The 18902-nt window shown below is 38.3% G+C and overlaps 1 protein-coding gene across 4 annotated transcripts in view; it reads right to left on the minus strand.

Annotated features, from left to right (window-relative positions):
- Positions 1 to 458: 458 nt before the first annotated feature.
- HERC4 (HECT and RLD domain containing E3 ubiquitin protein ligase 4) overlaps positions 459 to 18902 on the minus strand; it is a 66406-nt gene continuing 47962 nt past the window's right edge. For 3 of the 4 annotated variants that reach the window (XM_090057176.1, XM_090057175.1, XM_090057177.1), the window contains 9 exons: positions 15458 to 15556; positions 12022 to 12189; positions 11730 to 11873; positions 10623 to 10789; positions 7680 to 7746; positions 7375 to 7457; positions 3448 to 3631; positions 2333 to 2435; positions 459 to 1103 (listed from right to left, as the gene is read on the minus strand). In XM_090057176.1, coding sequence (XP_089913302.1) covers positions 895 to 1103; positions 2333 to 2435; positions 3448 to 3631; positions 7375 to 7457; positions 7680 to 7746; positions 10623 to 10789; positions 11730 to 11873; positions 12022 to 12189; positions 15458 to 15556 — 1224 coding nt within the window. In that variant the 3' untranslated portion in view covers positions 459 to 894. The other variant, XM_090057178.1, reaches the window with a different exon arrangement.

Genomic DNA, 18902 nt, shown 5'->3' on the forward strand with positions numbered 1-18902 from the left:
AGAAACCAGAAGCTACACTTTTCATTTTTAAAAATAAATGTTGCCTCTTAAAAGCCTGGTATCTCTCTTACTTCCAAGTTACACTTTTAATGCTTGATTGAAAGGGTTGCCAGTGCTAAATTAACCCCCTTACGGTTTTGCCCATTTATTTATATAATCAGTCATTAGAAATAGAAAGGCCTACTCATTCATCTTGTCCATTCACATTAAAAAGAAAGCCCATACGCACATTTGTATGGATACTGACTGCCCCATGGACATTGATTGCTGAATTGTATATTATGAGGATGATATTTTTTTCCCCAAACAATCAGAACTCTCAATATTGTTTTCAAAAAACCCCCCAGAAAAATCTCTCTCCAGAAATCAACAGTGTAGTCACTTTTTTTTTGTTAAAAGCCACAAAATAAGTTAGAATTTGAATTTCAAGCAATAGAAACCATACTGCTAAGCAGAACTCTTTTATCCAAAATTTTATTTACAAAATTAAAAATTAGAAAATGACTTCATCATGAACAAGGAAAGATGAAGTGCTTCTGCTCAGTGACTGAAAAAAATCCAGCAAATCTTTCATGCACTCACACACCAAAATTTAAATATAATGTGAAATGTTAATTCATGTTAGTGAAACTTGAGGCTCATTCACAATAGTCTCATTTTTATTGTAGGATGACAAAAGCCACATGGTTCTTTACAGGAATTTGGGTTAAGACCATTCATTTTTTAAATTATTCATTTTGGCTCCATGAATATTCATATCACGGAACATTTTGTAAATAACTATCTATTACCATCTCTGCCACCTTGTCCACTGACCTTACCATCACAAGAAAGACAAAAAAATTAGTTTAATGATCCCACATTACACAGACCTACAAGAGCCCATTTCTGAAGTTATACTAAACTGAAGCCTTCATAGTGATCTATAGCCTGAATCAACTTAGATTTTAAGATTTCTTTATCTGTATATTTTGGAAGATCCAGAAGATTAAAGCAAGTGTGGGCTACTGGAAGATACTCTTCTCCACCTCCAGTTGGCTGGATGACCAGTTTAAGACATTTCATTCCAAGAATAGGAATACGATCACTGCCTGTCAAAAACACTGCCAAGAAAAAAAAACATATATATATAATGAAAGCTGCAGTTTTGAAATTACTCCTCATTTGCAGATGGTTTTTAATACATGGATAAGTTACATTAAGGTAGCAGATAAATAAAAAAAAACAGTATAAATTAACTTTAATTCTGATTTGTACCTCTAACTTCTCAATACAAAAAGCACAGTCTACGTAAATCAAAACGTTCATTGAATGCACAGCATGTAAAATAGACTACCAGATGTTGAGGAAGATAGCAGAAAAGTTCTCTCATCTCCTGATTTCTTATTTAAAAACCATGTTCTACATGCCCATTTTCTGGACTTTCCACTACATTTGCACGTGTCAAGGAAAAAAAAGAAGAAAACAGGAATTCCCCAAAAAGTCCCAGAGCCCACTTACCTCAGACTTTACTATATACTTTTTCAAAAGGCAGACGCTACAGTGTTGTGAGAGACAAACATGAGCTATTATAGATTACTAAATGGGGTATTCAACACACCAGAGACTGCCCTGCCATTAGCTCCTTCTGTTTTAAACCAAAGTGCTCCAAAATCAAGCACTCCAGTAGCTCACAGCTGTGACAGCACTGCATGAAGAAAAGCAGCTCCAAGCAGTTCTGTCCAAACATTCTTGCTTTTATCTAAAAATTAATATCATTTTTCTATTTATTAGCAAATAAATTACTTGAGTACATTAACCAGTCTATCCACAACCCAGTAAAACCACTTACTGAATGCTATGGTGAAGACAGGAAAAAAAAGCGCATGTCTTTGCCATCTATGAAGCCACAGTCTACAAAATACATACCAATGTACACAGCACTGTTATTCTAGCCGTCTGGGGAAAAGGACCACTTGATGTATATGCACAGGTAACTACAGGATTATCTTACTATCTACTCAAATAACCAAGCATGGTACAGGATTGGTGGACAGTAGGCAAAGATTATCCCACAACAAACAATCATGCTTGATCCTCCCCACTCTAAACACCACCTCAGGAAGGAATTCCTCCTCAATAAAACCTTCTATGATCCTGCAAGTTCTCACATTCAAAGCTACCAAAATATCAAGTGCTGACAGGATTTCCTACCCCATGATGGTTTTGCTCTCAAAAGGCAAGTGGACATTATTTTAATAGATCATGAATTTAATTTTGTCCTCTTCTAGAAAGAGATTGAAACTGCAATATTATTAGGCTTCTGGTTTCTAGACCATATTTAAATACTTACACAAAAACTGTTTTTTCTTTTCCAGGGATAGCTCATGAAAAACTTCCCAAAACAGTTTAACTGTAGGATGGTCTGCCCAATATTCTCCTTTATACTCCGTATTCTAAAAAAAAAAAAAAAAAAAAAAAAGTTATTTCTGAACCTCCCTAGGTACTTGCATTATTATTTTCTTTATCTAGGAGCACTTTACATTTTTCTGAGCTTAACTCTAAATGTTTAACTCCAAAAGGTGTTTTTTTCTTATTTTGGCTGGAACAACCAAAAAGTTCTAGTTCCAGTAAATTCCAGTCTCAGCGGGCACATCTATATTTGCCCCCCATGGCCAAGTCTACACTTGCTTTAGGAAGTACTACATGACAGCACAATTACAGCCACTACTGTGCTGTACTGGCAGCACATGGTTATTTTTAGCAGCCACAGCTATATAGCATCTCGTGTAGATGCTACAGCAACATAGCATCTCGTGTAGATGCACCCAGTATGTACATTCTGGTGACATAAAAATTCCCTAGGCATTTTAATTAGATATATTACTCTTCACTCCAAGTGGCAAGCTGTTTAATACTGCACAGTAAAATTGTTTAACCACCATATGATTCTATGATTCTAACATTTTACAGAAGCAGAATGTTGGCTGCTGTGGTTCCACTGCTTTTTCCAGCGGCAGGTTTGGGTGTTAAGTCTATGTTGTGTCTTCTGCAGAGTTTAGATTATAATTGTATGGGATGGTTTGGAGAGGGATGATCCTGCCTCAGGCAGGAGGTTGGACTAGGTGACCTCCGAAGGCCCCTTCCAGCTCTACTTCTCTTATGACTTTACAATCACTGCATTTCAACACTGGACATACAGTGACTTACAAAGTACTTTCATAGTTTCATAGTTGTTAAGGGCTGGAAGTTGAGCTCTTTGCTTGTTTTAAGTATTCTGTTTTGCATGCATTCTGTCTAAATTAGTCTACTGCGCTCTAATGCCACACGTGCGTAGACGGTGGCGCTTTACTATGCAGCAAATTAGTCTGCTGCACGGTAAAGCATCTAATGTAGATATACCCAAGTATCTTCTTTTGGCATTTTAAATCCATATCACATATCTACTACCTAAAACAAGATGTTTACCTTTTCCAGTTCCTTCCAATCATAATTTGTATTCCCAATCACCATTGCCTGAAGCTCACTGGGCTGGAAGAGCTGTAGAACCTTTCCTCCACAAACCTTGTGGAAGCCTGAATGGAATGCATTAAACAAGGAAGCCACTGATTTATTGAAGATGTAATCCACATAGGAATCAACAAATTCCTGTCTGTAGAGTGAAAAAACACAAAGCCAGTCATTTGAAAGTGGAACCTTTTGTTGTTTAGACATGCACATGTGCATGCGCACATGCACGCACACACACACCTTTCTATAAATAAATCTTAAATGTTTAGTATAAAATAGTGATTCAAAAATTATATTTTGCCTATAGTCTATAGGCATAATAGAGACACCCAGCACATAAATAAGCAGAGCAAAATGGTATGATAGATATCTTTTGTGGCATTTTGACCATCTGTACTTGAGTACAAGCATTTCTTATTTCTTGCCTGAAATTTTCATATTTTTACACATTCCCAATCTACTCAGTTTACTTACAGTTGTTGGATTTTTTTTTTTAATCCAAACATCAGTTTACAAGTATCTTACCAGCAAGTTTTTTTTTTCTGCCATGGTAATACATGCTTTTTATCAAGGACATACCACTGATCTAAACAAAAAAAAGATCCTTTGAACATGCTTTGCAAATAGCTTGGTATTTGTTTAAAGGGGTAATCCTGAAAATCTTTAGAAGTGTTACCTTTTTACCTAGCTATTATTCTGAGTATTATAACAAAATTAAAACTGTGATGGAAACAAATATGAAAATGAAAGATATTAAGTCCTTGTGGGCTGTGTTTTGAGAGAACTGTTCAGTGGTACAAGACAAATCAGTGTAAACATTTATAAGGTACTCATGTTATACAAATAAACTTTTTGCCTCTTGCTTTTAATTTTATTTTCTTGAGTTTTGCATTGCCTTAAGAAACTCCGTTTTGTATTGCTCTGTAGCTTGACATAAGTGCTCGACCTTTTTATGTTGTATGCGAGAGAGAATGAATGACAGTGTGTTTGTGGAAAAGGAAAACATCAGTTGGTGACTGGCTGAAGAATGCAGACAGATAAAAGACCAAAACAAGAAGAATCCACCCCAGTACAGTGAGAGAACAACGGTAACTGACCTTCAAGGAAGAACACAGCAAAAGCCCAGAGGACTGGGTGAACTGACAAGACTATAAAAGATGGGGTGAGACGTACTGATTTTAGGTCTTCCCCTGCATGTCATCCTGGAGCATCAGGTTGCCTGATGAGATGGACCAGCAGGAGCCCAGCTCCTACTCATGATCAACTTGGCTGGCCACTAATTTGACCCCATTACTAATAAGACTGGTAATGTATAGCACAGAACCTGCCTGGGGGGGGGGGGGGAGAGAGAGAGAGAGAGAGAGAGAGAGAGAGAGAGAGAGAGAGAGTGTGTGTGTGTGTGTGTGTGTGTGTGTGTGTGTGTGTGTGTGTGTGTGTGATGCTTAATCAATAAACGCAGCATCTTGTCTTATCCTCTGTCATAAGATCTCACTTGTAATTTGAGCAATTCACAATTTGTGTAACACTCATTCCAAATGTGCACTGGGCAGTAATCAAAACTTTAGTATGCATCTAATTTATGCAAATCTACAGTTAAACAATAGCATGCAAAATAACAAGTAGATGATGACCTACAACCACAAATATATAGGTCCCCCATAAAGAAACCCCACAAAGGCTAGCAACACTGTTGAGTATTCAACTAAGACAATGCAAGTCCATGATTAAAAAGGAACAAACAAAGACTGCATGTCTATTACAAAAAGGTGTAAACTTCATTTCCACATGAGACCTCTAATCCTAATCCAGACCATGCTCAAATTATATAGATATAGTATGAAATCAGGTTTACAGCTATCACAGCCGAAGTCAAATGGAAGTTCTAGACTACCAGAGTGGAATCCTCCCAAAATATTTTTTCATGATAGTAAGCCTAAAAGACCAACCTAACTGAATTTGATAGAGACTTTATCTGTCTGAAAAACAAGAGGAACAGTAGGGCTACATGTGTACCATTGCTGTTCTTCATTTAACTCTGTTTCAGGATGCAAACAAACTCATTTTTGAATGGCGAACCTGCTACAAATTATCAGATACAAATAACTAAATACTCCAAGAACTCTATAGTTCCCCAGGTCCCCCTCTATTCCTTTTTTAAGGAGGGACTGTCGGCCCTTTGCTCGTTCTCTGGTACCATACCCATCTCCCAAAATCTTGCAAATATTACTGCCAAGGACCCAGAGATCTCCTCTGCCAGTTATTCAGGTCCTGCTGACTTGAATTCATTCAGACTCATCAAAAGCTCACTGCTCAAAACTATTACTTGTTGGGGTTCCCATACTGTGCTCTTTAGAAGATTCCAGCCCTCCTGGGTGCCTTTATTCTTCACCCATGACATCTCGCCTACTATCTCCTTAAGCCACTTGAAATCCATGTTTTTGAAATCTAATGTTCATAGATTTATGAATCTATGAATGTTAGTTCATAGATTCATAAATGCTAGGGTCAGAAGGGACCTCAACAGGTCAACGAGTCTGACCCCCTGCCTAGGCAGGAAAGAGTGCTGGGGTCAGATGACCTCCAAAGTAGGGGAGAGCACCATCCAGCCTTCTCTTAAAGACCTCCAAAGTAGGGGACAGCAGCACCTCCCTTGGAAGCCCATTCCAAATTTTGACCACCCTTACCATGAAGAAGTTTTTCCTGATGTCTAACCTAAATTTGCTCTCCATCAGTTTGTGACTATTGTTCCTTGTTACCCCAAGAGGCACCGCTGGATTTGAGGGTAAAAGGATCACAAAACAAGAAAATTTTGGTGCAGAACTTTGCTCAAATAGGTTCCTTCATGTCTGTGGAAGTTAGAGACAATTCTCCCACTTCCAAATAGGGACCTCCAGACTACTTAGGGCAAGCTGCTCTGCTGTGAGGCACCCTCAACACAGACTATCACAACTGAAAAAGTAGACAGCTCCCTCAAATTTTTTTGTTTCCTTCTAATGATGCAGGTACAGGAAAAACTCATGTATCGAGCTACGGTCAGGTAGCTAGCTGCCAAACCAAGCATTTCTTCCTTTTACACAACTCAGTTCTAAATGACTGAGTTCTGGTCTCAAATGATATGCCCTATGCTCCACCTGGGCTCAGCCAGGAAGGGAAGCCTGAGTAGCTTGTTTTGAAAAACAAATAAGAGAATGAAGGAAGTGCTCAATCAATAAATAAAATAAATGCATGTCAAGGAAAGAAAGGAACAGAGGGAAGAAAGAGAAAACTTGAAGAAAGCAAGTTAAAGCCCTTTATAATAGGGTGGAAGGTGCAGCTCCCTATCTGACAGTCAGAGGGATCATTTCAAAAAATAAAACGTTACGTTTTTAAATGCAGTATAATCCATGACAAAAAAAAAATAAAAAAAGATCAACCCTCACATGCTTTAAGATCCTTATTATCAAACTCATTCACCTTCTCTGCAGAGAGAAAAACTGATCCCCAATTGCAGTTCCGATAGTGAGAAAAACTGCATCTAGGTGGAAGCTGTCTCTGCAACTGAGTACATTCTCCCTGGTAAGAACATTCAAGTTAAGCAGTCTGCAGTCTCTCCAAAGTTAAAAGTTACCTTCCCTAATGAGATGAATGTAACAAACTACTTAAGTCTGTAAAATGGAGAACGTGGTCAAGATGTGGTCTAGCAACTTCCAAGTTAAAATTCTATACTTCAAACAGCAAAAAAAAATAAAAATAAAATTACATTGTTTTCTCATGGCAGTCTATATGGTGTGCAGGGCAGGTTCCTTCAGAGTAAGTGAAAATTATTTAAAGCAATATGCAGGAGATGAAACAGGAGCAGAAGGGTGCTCAATGATTGCCGCACCTCCACTGTCAGAATTCACTTACCTATTTTGTTTGACTACAGGAATGTCAGCACCATTCGGAACAAGCTCCTTAATTTCTGTTGTTCCAAAATTTTCCACGGTGATCTGTTTAAAACAGAATTCAGAGTAAGCTTAAATTACTGTTCTAAAATAGGCCTCTGCTGCTAACTTAGCCCAAAACAGCAACTTACTAACTTTAACAGAATATCATGTGAACGTAAGTTTCAAGAGGAGAGCAAGTTATGTTTCTGCTAACATATACTCTGTCAGAGGCAGTTACTTGTTAAAACTGCATGTAAAATACTTCAAAGAAAATCAAGCACTTACTGTAAAGTTGAGACAAAATGTTTCTTCTATGTCATCCTCTGGATAGTCCAGTAACTGCTGCATACTCCTGCCAAACAATGTATGTAGTCTTCAGCTCAGTGTTTGAAAGGTTAAACTTGTCACTTAGGTTTCTGTAGAACATCTTTCTACAGCTCTACCAGTTATCTTTTGAGTGTGCTTTCAGAATTCCCTCAGTTGGATGACTTGCCTATAGAAAGCATGTTGCTGAGAAACCCACTAGTGATAAACAGGTCATTTAAATTACAATGCAACAAAGTGGTACTAGAAACAGTTTCTTGTTTTTTCTCTCTGGGTCAACAATTCTTTCCAACTGTCTACTCTGGAAGCAAGGTGCAAGTTGAGAGGTTCTTCTGAGGTAAAAATGAACAGAAGGGTCCAAAGTGCAAAGAGACAAGATTACCTGGGGAGAAGTAGGGGTGCACCAATAAAGATTTTCTTGGCTGATACCGATAGCAGATTATTAACCAGCCATATCAGTGGATACTGATCTGGTAACCGATTTACAGGAATGCAGCTGAACAGCATGGAGGGCAGCTCCCTGCAGGTGTGTCTGTGGAAGGGCAGGTGTGCGGGGAAGAAAAAGGGCATGGGGGGGAGCAGATCAAGGCCCCCACGGTAAGGGAGGGAGTGAGGCAGGGGCTGGGGTACTGTCCAGCCAGGACAGTGAATGGGACCCTGGGACTGCAGCAGGGAGTTGGACAAAGCCACTCGCACCACTTGAAATCCATGTTTTTGAAATCTAATGTTCATAGATTTATGAATCTATGAATGTTAGTTCATAGATTCATAAATGCTAGGGTCAGAAGGGACCTCAACAGGTCAACGAGTCTGACCCCCTGCCTAGGAATCACCATCCCACTACTTAAAAATGGCAGCAGAGATGCTTGAACTAAAGCTCATTTGATGAGCTTTAGTTCAAGCACAGCTGCCACCATTTTTAACTGCAGGGACACTTAACTGGAGCAGAACTGAGCAGGGTGAGGGTGGATGATGCGGGGTGCCTGCTGCAGGCTTGGGGCTTTCCACCCTCCTTGCCTTTGCTCTGGGGGCTCTGCGCCAGCCACACATCCCCTTCCCACACAGCAGTGGGAGGTACAACTCATTGCCTCCACTATCACCAAGAGGGCAAGGGGTATGCTTCTGGTACAGGCCTGCTGAAGGAAAGCCAGCAGAGCAGAGAGCCCTGAGCCTACGGTGAGCAGCTTCCATCCACCCCACACACAAATCGGGGGGAGCACATTCCCCCCCATGCCTCCCCTGGGGGGTGCACACAGCAGCAGGGAGCCACCCCTGCTGTGACCCCCCCATGCCCCGTGGACAAGCCATCTGTGGCTTTGATCCACACCCCACCCCGCCCCCGGGTCCCATTCATCACCATGGTTGGGGAACACCCGCAGCTCCAACCTCACTCCCTCCCTCACCATGGGGGCCTCGATCTGCCCCTCCCTCTCCACAGACTTACTTAAAGGGAGCTGCTCTCCATGCTGCTCAGCTGCATTTCTGGCCATGTGCATGCGTGTAGCTACGCACATGTGTACGGCATCTGGGGGCCCCAGCCAGAAGGCATATTATATTTAGAAGTGAATGTTATCAGCTACACCGGGCAAAAAGCCAATGATGTTAATTTTCCTTTTATCAGTGCTGATCCAATATGCTGATCCAGTGCACCTCTAAGGAGAAGCCAAATGATGGAAGCCTGTTCCCTCCTTCTACAGTCTAAAATAATCCCCAACCCTTATAGGCATATAAAGGTTCTACAGAAAAAGAAAATATTTAGTGTTAACAGGGCTCAATTCTGCAATGTACTGAGGGCTTTAGAGGACAACTGACTTGAATGGAAGCTGAAATGCTCAGCATTAAAAATAAATAAATAAATAATAAATAAAAATAAAAATAAAAAAAAATATCAGGAAACTAAATAGAGATAAGCCATGATTTATCCAGTCCTGATAACAGTTTTTATGGTGTTTTATTTTGATTCCTCATATTGTTATAACAATGCATTTGTATATAAACATATCTTAAAATATTTTTTCTAGCTTTGCCACATCCCTGTCAGTCTGGCTTTACACCTATGTATAATTGTTGCTGCAAGTCAGCCATACTAAAGAAAAACCACCTACACATAACAAAAGACTGCACTTATTTCTCTGGTTGATGGATGGTAACTTAACTACAGGCCAAACCACAGTTTAACTTTGTTATATTGCCTTGCAGAGATAATGAACAGGAGCAGAGAAGAATGTGGAAGAAAACACAAAAGTGTTTAATTGAGGTAAAAACTAAGTAATAGCCCATCAACCATCTCTGAATCCTCCAAAGAGGGTTTCATTTGTGCGAAGACTATAATAATTCATTTTATTTGGGGGATATATGGTGTGATTTAACAAAGATGAGGGGAAATACACATGAAATTAAAAGCCAAAAAAAGCTGAATATAGAAAGGTTTTTTCCCTCCTCCTGAACATCCTTGTTTTGAAAAAGACAGGAAGCAGAGATATTCCTAAGACTATTCTCAGTGACCTAGGGCAAGTTAAAAATGGGTAAATTCATAACAGCTGAATGTATTTGGTTTGGAAATAAACTACACAGCATGTCCTCTAACTAAATAAGTTGCCCTATACTTATATTCAAAGTATATCTATAAAATTCATATATGAATCTCAATTAATTTTTACCTATACAATTCAGATAGTTTAAAACTAGAAAAATATAACCACAAAAGTAAACAACTGAAAACAGAAGTTTTAAAATAGGGTAAATATAATCTCAATTTTTCTAGTAGCTGAAGAGTGCTAGTTTGAGGGATTTTGTCCTTTTACTTGGATAGTCATTTGTTCCCTTATACCATTACACGAAACTATATAGTATATTAAAATAAAAACGACAGTGCTCTTTTTCATTCAGTTGTTATCTTCTCACCTGCCAACATCAGGCATTAACTCTTTTAAATCATCCAGAGAAGGCTTCTTATTCAACAGCTTCTTGTACAAAGCCAAAGGGAAATGAAGGTCTATAATGGTAAAGTTATATATTGCTAGCCCACAAACAACACCAATCAAGTGGAACAAGTCACTGTCTTCAAATGTCTACAAAGAATAGAGGAATATTAGGAAAAAAAGTCTTATGCTTACAGAAATAAGACAAAAGTTACAATACATCATTACATTACTAACTTTGGTTAACAATCAATATTTCACTATTCAATCATTTAATATTTTGGTTCATTACAGGAAATTGTCACCAAAAAAAAAGCTGGATCCACTGCTGACCTTTCTAGACCTATCACACCAAAGCGGTAGGCACAAAGAAGTTTGGTTGTTGTTCAGCTCACCTTAAGATACCCCAAAACAAAGGCATCAAAAATTAGTGAAAAACTGAAAAAAGTTAGGCACTAGATACTCGGTGTTTATTACTTTATGAATTAACGGCAAAGCAGGAACCAAAACCAGGTCTCCTAACTTCCAGCCCACAGTCTACTCACTGCTACAAAAGCCTATACACATGGCTTCATAAGGATAAAAGAACCACCTGATATGTTGCTACTTTTTTCCCCAGCGTCTTGCTTTGTAAAACAGTTTGGGCTCTTTGTATTATCTTACTTGTTTCTAGTACAGCTGCAGAGTTGCAGATCTGATGCTCCAGGAAATGTACGAGACACAAGGTTGGGCTTTTTTGTGGTATCTTTTATTAGACTACCTGTACATTTAAGAGAGATTTGACAAGTTTTTGGATACAGACTCCTGAAAGCTTGCCAAAATACTCCTCCAACTATAAAGTTGGTCCAAAAACACAACATACCAAACCCTTGCCTCTGTTGCTTTTTCTGGCATTTTTGGTTATTGCACTCTCAGGGGGGATGAAATCTGACTTGGAAATAAATGGGGAGTGCAGATATGTGAACGGGGAACCTTCTTTGCAACAATTTTTCTGTTCGTCTACCGCAAATATTTTCTTAAGAATCTGCTATCATTATATTCCATTTTAAAATCGGAATAGAAGTTATTCACTGTGACCTAAAAATCATACCTTATCAGAGAACCAGATCAGCCTGGACTCTTCATAATACCTGAACATTCCATACTTGGGATCTAGTAACTCTCTCATGATGAGCAAAAAAAATTCTTTGCGAACACCTCCTGCATCAACAGCTTCTTCTCCTACAAAAATAACCTGAAATGGGCACTTCAGTTAGCACAGAATATAATAAAAGGAATGCAGAGCACATTTCAACTAAACACACACTAAAACACAGCACACATTAAAAAAATAAAGCTAATTAGCATTGAATAAACAGACTTTAAGCAGAGTAAATTGATACCTTGAGTGGTTTCTTGTAATCTAGATTCTTCGTTTTCCTTAGGACTTCCACAGCATCTCCTACAATATTGTCTCTGCGTACCATTAATATGAGACATGGATTGACAGATTCATATACTGGGAGAAAAAGAGATGAGAAATTCTGTCTGTGAGCCTGATCAACAGCCATCTGGGGGGGGAAAAATAAGGTAAATCCTTACTGAAAATCAACACTGCTAACATGACATGTCCAACATTTAAATGCATCTACCAATGTATTATTTATCTAGTATCCACAGTTAGCAAGAGATGGTTTTCACCTTAATATAAGCTACTCCCCCCGCTTTAATGTCAGCAAATTTGTTTATATGTATCACTTTTGTTTATATGTATCACTTTAATCTGACCAAGCAGGTTATTGCCTCACTCTAAACCTGTTGGCCTCTAAGGCTCTTGGCAAATGCCAGGCAACAGTGTGCCTTTTAAAGGGCAGATGCAGCCCCAGGTCCTGGGTCACAGAGCTGCCACGGTGGATCAGGTAGAAGAGATACCCAGGTCCTGGACCTGGCACCCAGCACTGACCCTGTGGGATCAGGTAACAGAGTCCTGGGTCCTGGTTGAAGTGTACAGCTAGGGACTGGGAAGCTCCCTGATGTCCAGTTGTATGTTTTCCCTGCCCTGGAGCTTTCTCATTGCCCAGCTGCACATATGCCATTAAGGAGCCAGCTGCCTTTACCATGGACCCAACATCAGGCTCCACTGAGTGGCTTTAAAAATGTCTGTGTATGGGGGGAGGCCACAAGCTCTCCCTGTGAAGACATTTAAAGCCATGCTGTATAGCCTGATGTGCATGCTAGATGTTCAAATGCGGGGAGCTTTGCAGCTTGTTTGCCATTTTATTGCACCATAAACCCCGCAAATGTGTAACATGTTGCAATTTATGTCATGACTGACACAATCACATGATAAACTTAATATCTAACAAGGGCCTAAGGGGCAACTCTTCCCTATATTCTGCCTGACTTCAGACTAACACAGCTAACCACCACTATCCACCTTTCTATCACCTTAGCATCCATAGTGAAGTGTGTAGTAAATCTTAAGCACTGATTTTTAACTTCAATTTTTTTTAAAATTGCATACAAAACAAAGAAACATCACAACTCATCCTTTCCTTTCCCTTTTTGTGTCCTTGTGTCAAGGTATTTAGCACAATGCACAGATTCACTGGAATCTGACAGGCCACACCATAAGCACTTCTGCTATGGTGTCTAATTTATGTACTATAAATATACATTAAGAAATTATTCAAAAATTATTTTTTTTTACATTTCCCCACGTATATTTTCTTCCACTCCTGCCAAACACATGATCACTCTAAACAAAATATTATTGGGATAATACTAATTAAGAGTACAGAGTTCCTAAAATCTGCTTAAATATCAACTAAGATGCACTTAAAATATTACCATTTCTTTGAATAGAAACAAAAACAGGGTGAACATTTTTCTTAAATTCCCCTCTTATTTTTCTGTTCATTGGATATCTCCTGATTGATTGTTCAGCACTAATGACAAGTACAAGCTTTGTAAATACCATATATATATATTTTTTTTTTTTGGGGTACAAGCACAGATTCTCCTTTTTCCATCTAACTCCAACTTCAAGACATTAGTTATTTTCACTATAAGCAAACCAGTATAAAAGAGATAACATAAAACAAGGGATGGGAGAGTTTAAGGGATGGAGTACTTGGGCAGGGGGGTCATATTTGATCTACTGAGGTCCCTTCTGACCCTAAAAGTCTATGAAATCGATAAACTATTATACCACAATAGCTTTCTCTTAACATTCCTTCACTCATTCCATCCCTTCTATATATGTCAGTATTAAAAAAATAATAATAATGACCCTATTATCATAAACAAGCACCAGCCTACAACTTAAGCATTAGTACCCAATAGGTTATTTCAGTATTCCTAGGAAAACAGAAAAACAAAGGAACAAAAAACTCTTCCAGTGGTAAATTACAAAATACTTATACTCCCTCTCCCTGCACCAAACACTCAGTTATAGATTAATCTTATCCAGAGTAAAAGCAAAACTGGACTAGGTACTAGCAGAAACTGCACAATGTGAAAATATAATGGATAATGGCATTAAACAAGAAAATAGCCAATGACTAATTAGCATTAGCTGTAATTAACAGCAAAATGTACAAATTGCAATGATTTTTACAGACTATTAAATCTGTTTTCACCCCCCACAAAAGATACATTTAAAACTATCAAGTCTAGACTTTCTCACTGTATTACAGATACAGATAAACCACGCCTTTCATGGATTGGAATAGCTCAGTGGTTCCCTAACCTTTTGAATCACACACCCTTTTAACGTTTTAGCACTTTGTATCCCTCTGATTCCATATTATGGATAATAAAAAGTAACCTTTATGTCACTAAAACCAAACTGTAGTCTCTCCAACCACTTAAGCTAAGTACAGTCAAAAAGTCTGAGGTTGAATTGATCCAATCTTTGCAGGTTAGTCTATGCTGCATAGACTAAACTGATAAGCAAGTGAACAAACATTCACTTTTGATTCTGGAAATGCAGGCACATGCCTGCAGTGGCCTATGCCAGAAGTTGGGGGGCACTAGAGCATGTCTCCCTCCCTGCTTTGCTGGAGCAGACAGCTTGGGTAAAGGCTACCCTGCCCATCCTGCCAAGGGGCAAGGGAGATTGCAGGGAGGTCCAAAGTATCCTGGGAAGCTGGGGGACTATGAATTAACTTCAGTCTGGGGGGGATCTGGGAAAGAAGTTCAATAAACTGATTTAACCTAGATCAGTCAAGGTTGATGCTACATCCAGGCAGGTTTACCTTAAAACTGGTTTTGGTCATTTTGAAAGTGGTTTATGTGCACTGAACTTCTGTTGTGTTATAGACGTGAACCAGTTTCCGATCACTTATACCAAATTATGTGTAATTTCTGTCCCGAGCCTTAATACAAGTTTTGTTGATACAAGTTTTGTTCATTTGTCTTTCTATTCTCCATTCCTTCTATGTATTTTCTCTTTTCCTCTTCCTACGTTCCCACTCTTTCCTCTCACATACTCCCTAGAATTTCCCAAATATCTACATGTGCAAGGATATGTGCATTTTCAACTGAGAAATATGGTTTTAAGCAAAGTTTTAACAGAAAAACACCATCTAGCTAGTGAAACAGGAGAGGAAAGAAGTGTCCTACAAACATAATTATGTTTGTGATTATCAAAGGTATGATTTCAAGCAGACACAAAATTCCAAAAGGGGGGGGGGGAAAAAAAGAGAAAAGAGTAGAACTATTTCTATTTATACCCTCAAATTACCTGTATATGAAAAGCAAGAAACATTCGTTTTCACAGTATTTGAACATTGTTATCCCTTTTAGGATTTTTTTTTTTAAGTGAAATACGCTTACCTGCATCTGTAAGACTGCATCTGTTTGCAAGAGTGTAGTTTTTGCCTGTGCATCAAACACAAAGGGGTATGTGCAAATTGTAACTGGAATCTCTGCTAGCTAGAATCAAAGAGAGAAAAACATTAGCATGCAGAGTTCTGAAATGGTACTTAACGCTTCAGTTTGGTTTGAAAAGTGGCATCAAAAAATGATTCCACTTTAAACTCTTTGACATTTATGACATCAGAAGAATTCAATTTACAACTTCATAAGTTTATTTAATCAAGGGAATTTTGTAGGGTCACATTTCTGATTACACTCATGCTCATTAAAAGATATACTTAAAAGCTGTAGTCTAAAATTAAAATTCACAGGCATATATCTTAATTTCTGATGTCCTTGCACCCTTCAACAGCAACTAGATTACAACCAATCTTACCTCTGTTAATCCATGATTGATGTCCTATGACAGCATTGCACAAACGTAGCAATAATTAAGATGAAAAAGCAGCATTAGTGTCTGCATTAATTATTCCTCTTGGAAGCAGCACTTCAAATATTTAGCTACAGTATTTTTAAAGGAGTTACCAGGGAAAGCAAAAAACCCCATAACGTTTATTTGGGATTAACCCACTGTAGCCAAACCTATGATACCGGCTTTTAAAAATGCTGGCATTTTATACCTGCCTGCTGCATAGCTATGCAGAAACCAAGCTCTATGTATTCTCATTTGTCAAGCTATTGCAGAACATTAGAGCAACAACATTTTAATACAACACATTCAGACTGCATGTGCAAAAGCACATAAAGACATGAAATCAGGTATACTATGCTTCCACTATTTGTAGTTCTACTGTACTAAAATAATTAATTAGAGAAGAAATTGTATATGAAAAGTATAATACTAGGATATAAGTTATAAGTCTGTTTTTGGCTTGTTTTCCTCACCCACTGCTGAAAGAGAAAAGTTCTTGTCAAGACCAAGAAATATACACCAATTATAACAATTTTAAAAAAAGATTAAAACAATGATACATAAGTACCACCAGAATTGTCTGAATATGGAACTTGCAGAGGTTATTATAACTTTGACTATCTACCAAGGCTTTTTTAAAATTCCTCAATGGGAAAAGATAAGAACCTAACAAGGTCTCCACATAAGACAGAGAAATGCATATTCATGGAGTTTTGTGGATTCCTGACTTCTCTTATTTTCTCTCCTAATCATGCTTTTCACTGATGGTTTCCTTCAGGCAATATCCCAATTATTTAGAACAATTCTGGAAATTAATACTTTATTTTTAGATCCCATCTTGTTTTGTCTTACCACTGAAGGTAAGCATTGATGAGGCTCCAACTCAGATGGTAAGAGCTCAAGAAACTTACAAGCAATGTTTTCCAAGTATAGGATATACTACCTGTGGTCACAGTACATTCCTAAGTATAAGGTACACTGCCTGGGATCACAGTATATTCCATTCTCTCTGAAAGGTACTACTAGATGATCTTTTTGAGAGGACATTTTCATTTTTCCTCTGATAAAATTAAACAGTTGGAAGATTTAAATTATGAAAAACTACCCAAACTTCCAATTAAAATCTAACAGCAGAATATTTCAATCGTATTTCAGCCAAGGAGAGGTGAAAATAAAGAAATGGCCATACACTGTATATTTCAAAAGTCTCTCCCTAGAATTAGTTGATTAACCAAAGCAGAACCCAGAACCAAAATACTATTTAGAACAAAGTTGATTCTGAATAATCGTTTTTAAGAGAAAGTTCATTAAGTATTGGAAAAAGTTTGCCAGATCTTGCTAGGTATGTATGTAACCCAACAAACTATTTTCAGGCAAATTACTCTGTACCACAGCCAAAGAATATTTTTGCAACGAGAATCTAGGATCACCTACATAACTGCAGGTTTTAAAAACGAGACAAGCCGAAGTGTCAGTTGTATTATGGATCACCTATCTATGGAAAAAAAAGAAAAGAAAAGAAGTCATGGCTCATGTAAGCCAAGGTCTACTCAGCAAATATGATGACTGTAGCAAAAAAAACCTCCCTACAATTTTCCACTTATCTCCATGTGCAAGGATATATGCATTTTCAACTGAGCCGTCACAAAAGTATGGCTACTTCGTGTGCTGAGGTTAACAGAAGTTTGATTAACAAATCTTTACAGAGCCTAAAAGCAAAAACATAGCCACCACTGAAGCATTTTCATTAACAAAGAAAAAGGATGAAAAAGTGCATCTCAAAGACATCAATAAATTGAGGTGATAACAGCCACTTGAAATAATCAAGTCCCTTTCATACTAACCAAACCAGCCGTCCAACAGATCATTAGTCTCTGAGGACATTTATACATGTACCCATCTGCTGTGATGTGCCAAAAATCCAGCCCATTGGAACAGACTTCATTAATCAAGTCTGCGGAAGACGCAAGCTGATGCACCCGGTACTGCATTGCATGCACTTGTATAAATGGTGAACTGTGTGTCAGCACACAGAAAATGGTGGCAGTGCACTTTTGAACTAAAATACCTTTGATATGTTTTAGTTCAAAAGTGTGTCACTGCCATTTTCTCAGCGTTGATGCGCATTTTGCCAGTTATATAAATGCATGCATTGCAGCGTATGCAGGGGTACAAAACCCCTGACAGACCTTTGACCTTGCTAGGACAAAATGTAGAATTTGGAATTACAGGTTGAACAGAAAGGCATTTAAAAAAATTGAACACAAGAGAAGAGATTTACCACATTCCTTTGAATTTACAAATGCAGTATATAATACCCAACTGATCTCCTGAAAATGGCCTGCATCTTAAAGTAGAAAAAAAATAACAGTTGGACATTTGAAGAACACACACCAATGCAGTCTGAAGAAAAACACACACACACAAGCTGCATGACCAAAAGATAGACCTGGTTATCATTTCAAGTGAGATGACATCACAACTTCAGGCACTAAATGTCTGTGAAAAAGCTGTTTAAAGATAAACTTAAAAATCTTTATCAGATGGCTTGCGAATGTTGCAAATGCACGGAACAGCTGATGCCAACTAGACAAATGTGCTACAACCTCTTCCTCTCCTGTGTGAATGGACTATTAGGGCCTGAAACTCTACACATACAGAATGTGGTGTGTTCTTTAAAAAACAAACAAACAGCAAACAAACAAAAAAACAAATAAACCAAAAGTTGTATGAGAACACAAGATGGAACTGCCCCAGAAGACATCAAGTAATAAACAGTTGGGGTGTGCAAAGTGGGCGGTATTTGATTCGGATTCAGCCCAATTCAGGGGACAGCAATTCGATTCACAGATTCAAATCACTGTCCCGATTCGATTCGGCCAAATCTGAATCTGAAAATTCAATTCCGATTCGGCCATAGACACAGCTTTATATGTTTTTCCTATGCACTTCAAGGTACCAGGTGCAACTCGTGAACACTGAGATGGTGGG

This window comes from Crocodylus siamensis, chromosome 7 (assembly GCF_052110815.1).
Source record: "Crocodylus siamensis isolate JL-2025a chromosome 7, ASM5211081v1, whole genome shotgun sequence".
NCBI lineage: Eukaryota > Metazoa > Chordata > Crocodylia > Crocodylidae > Crocodylus > Crocodylus siamensis.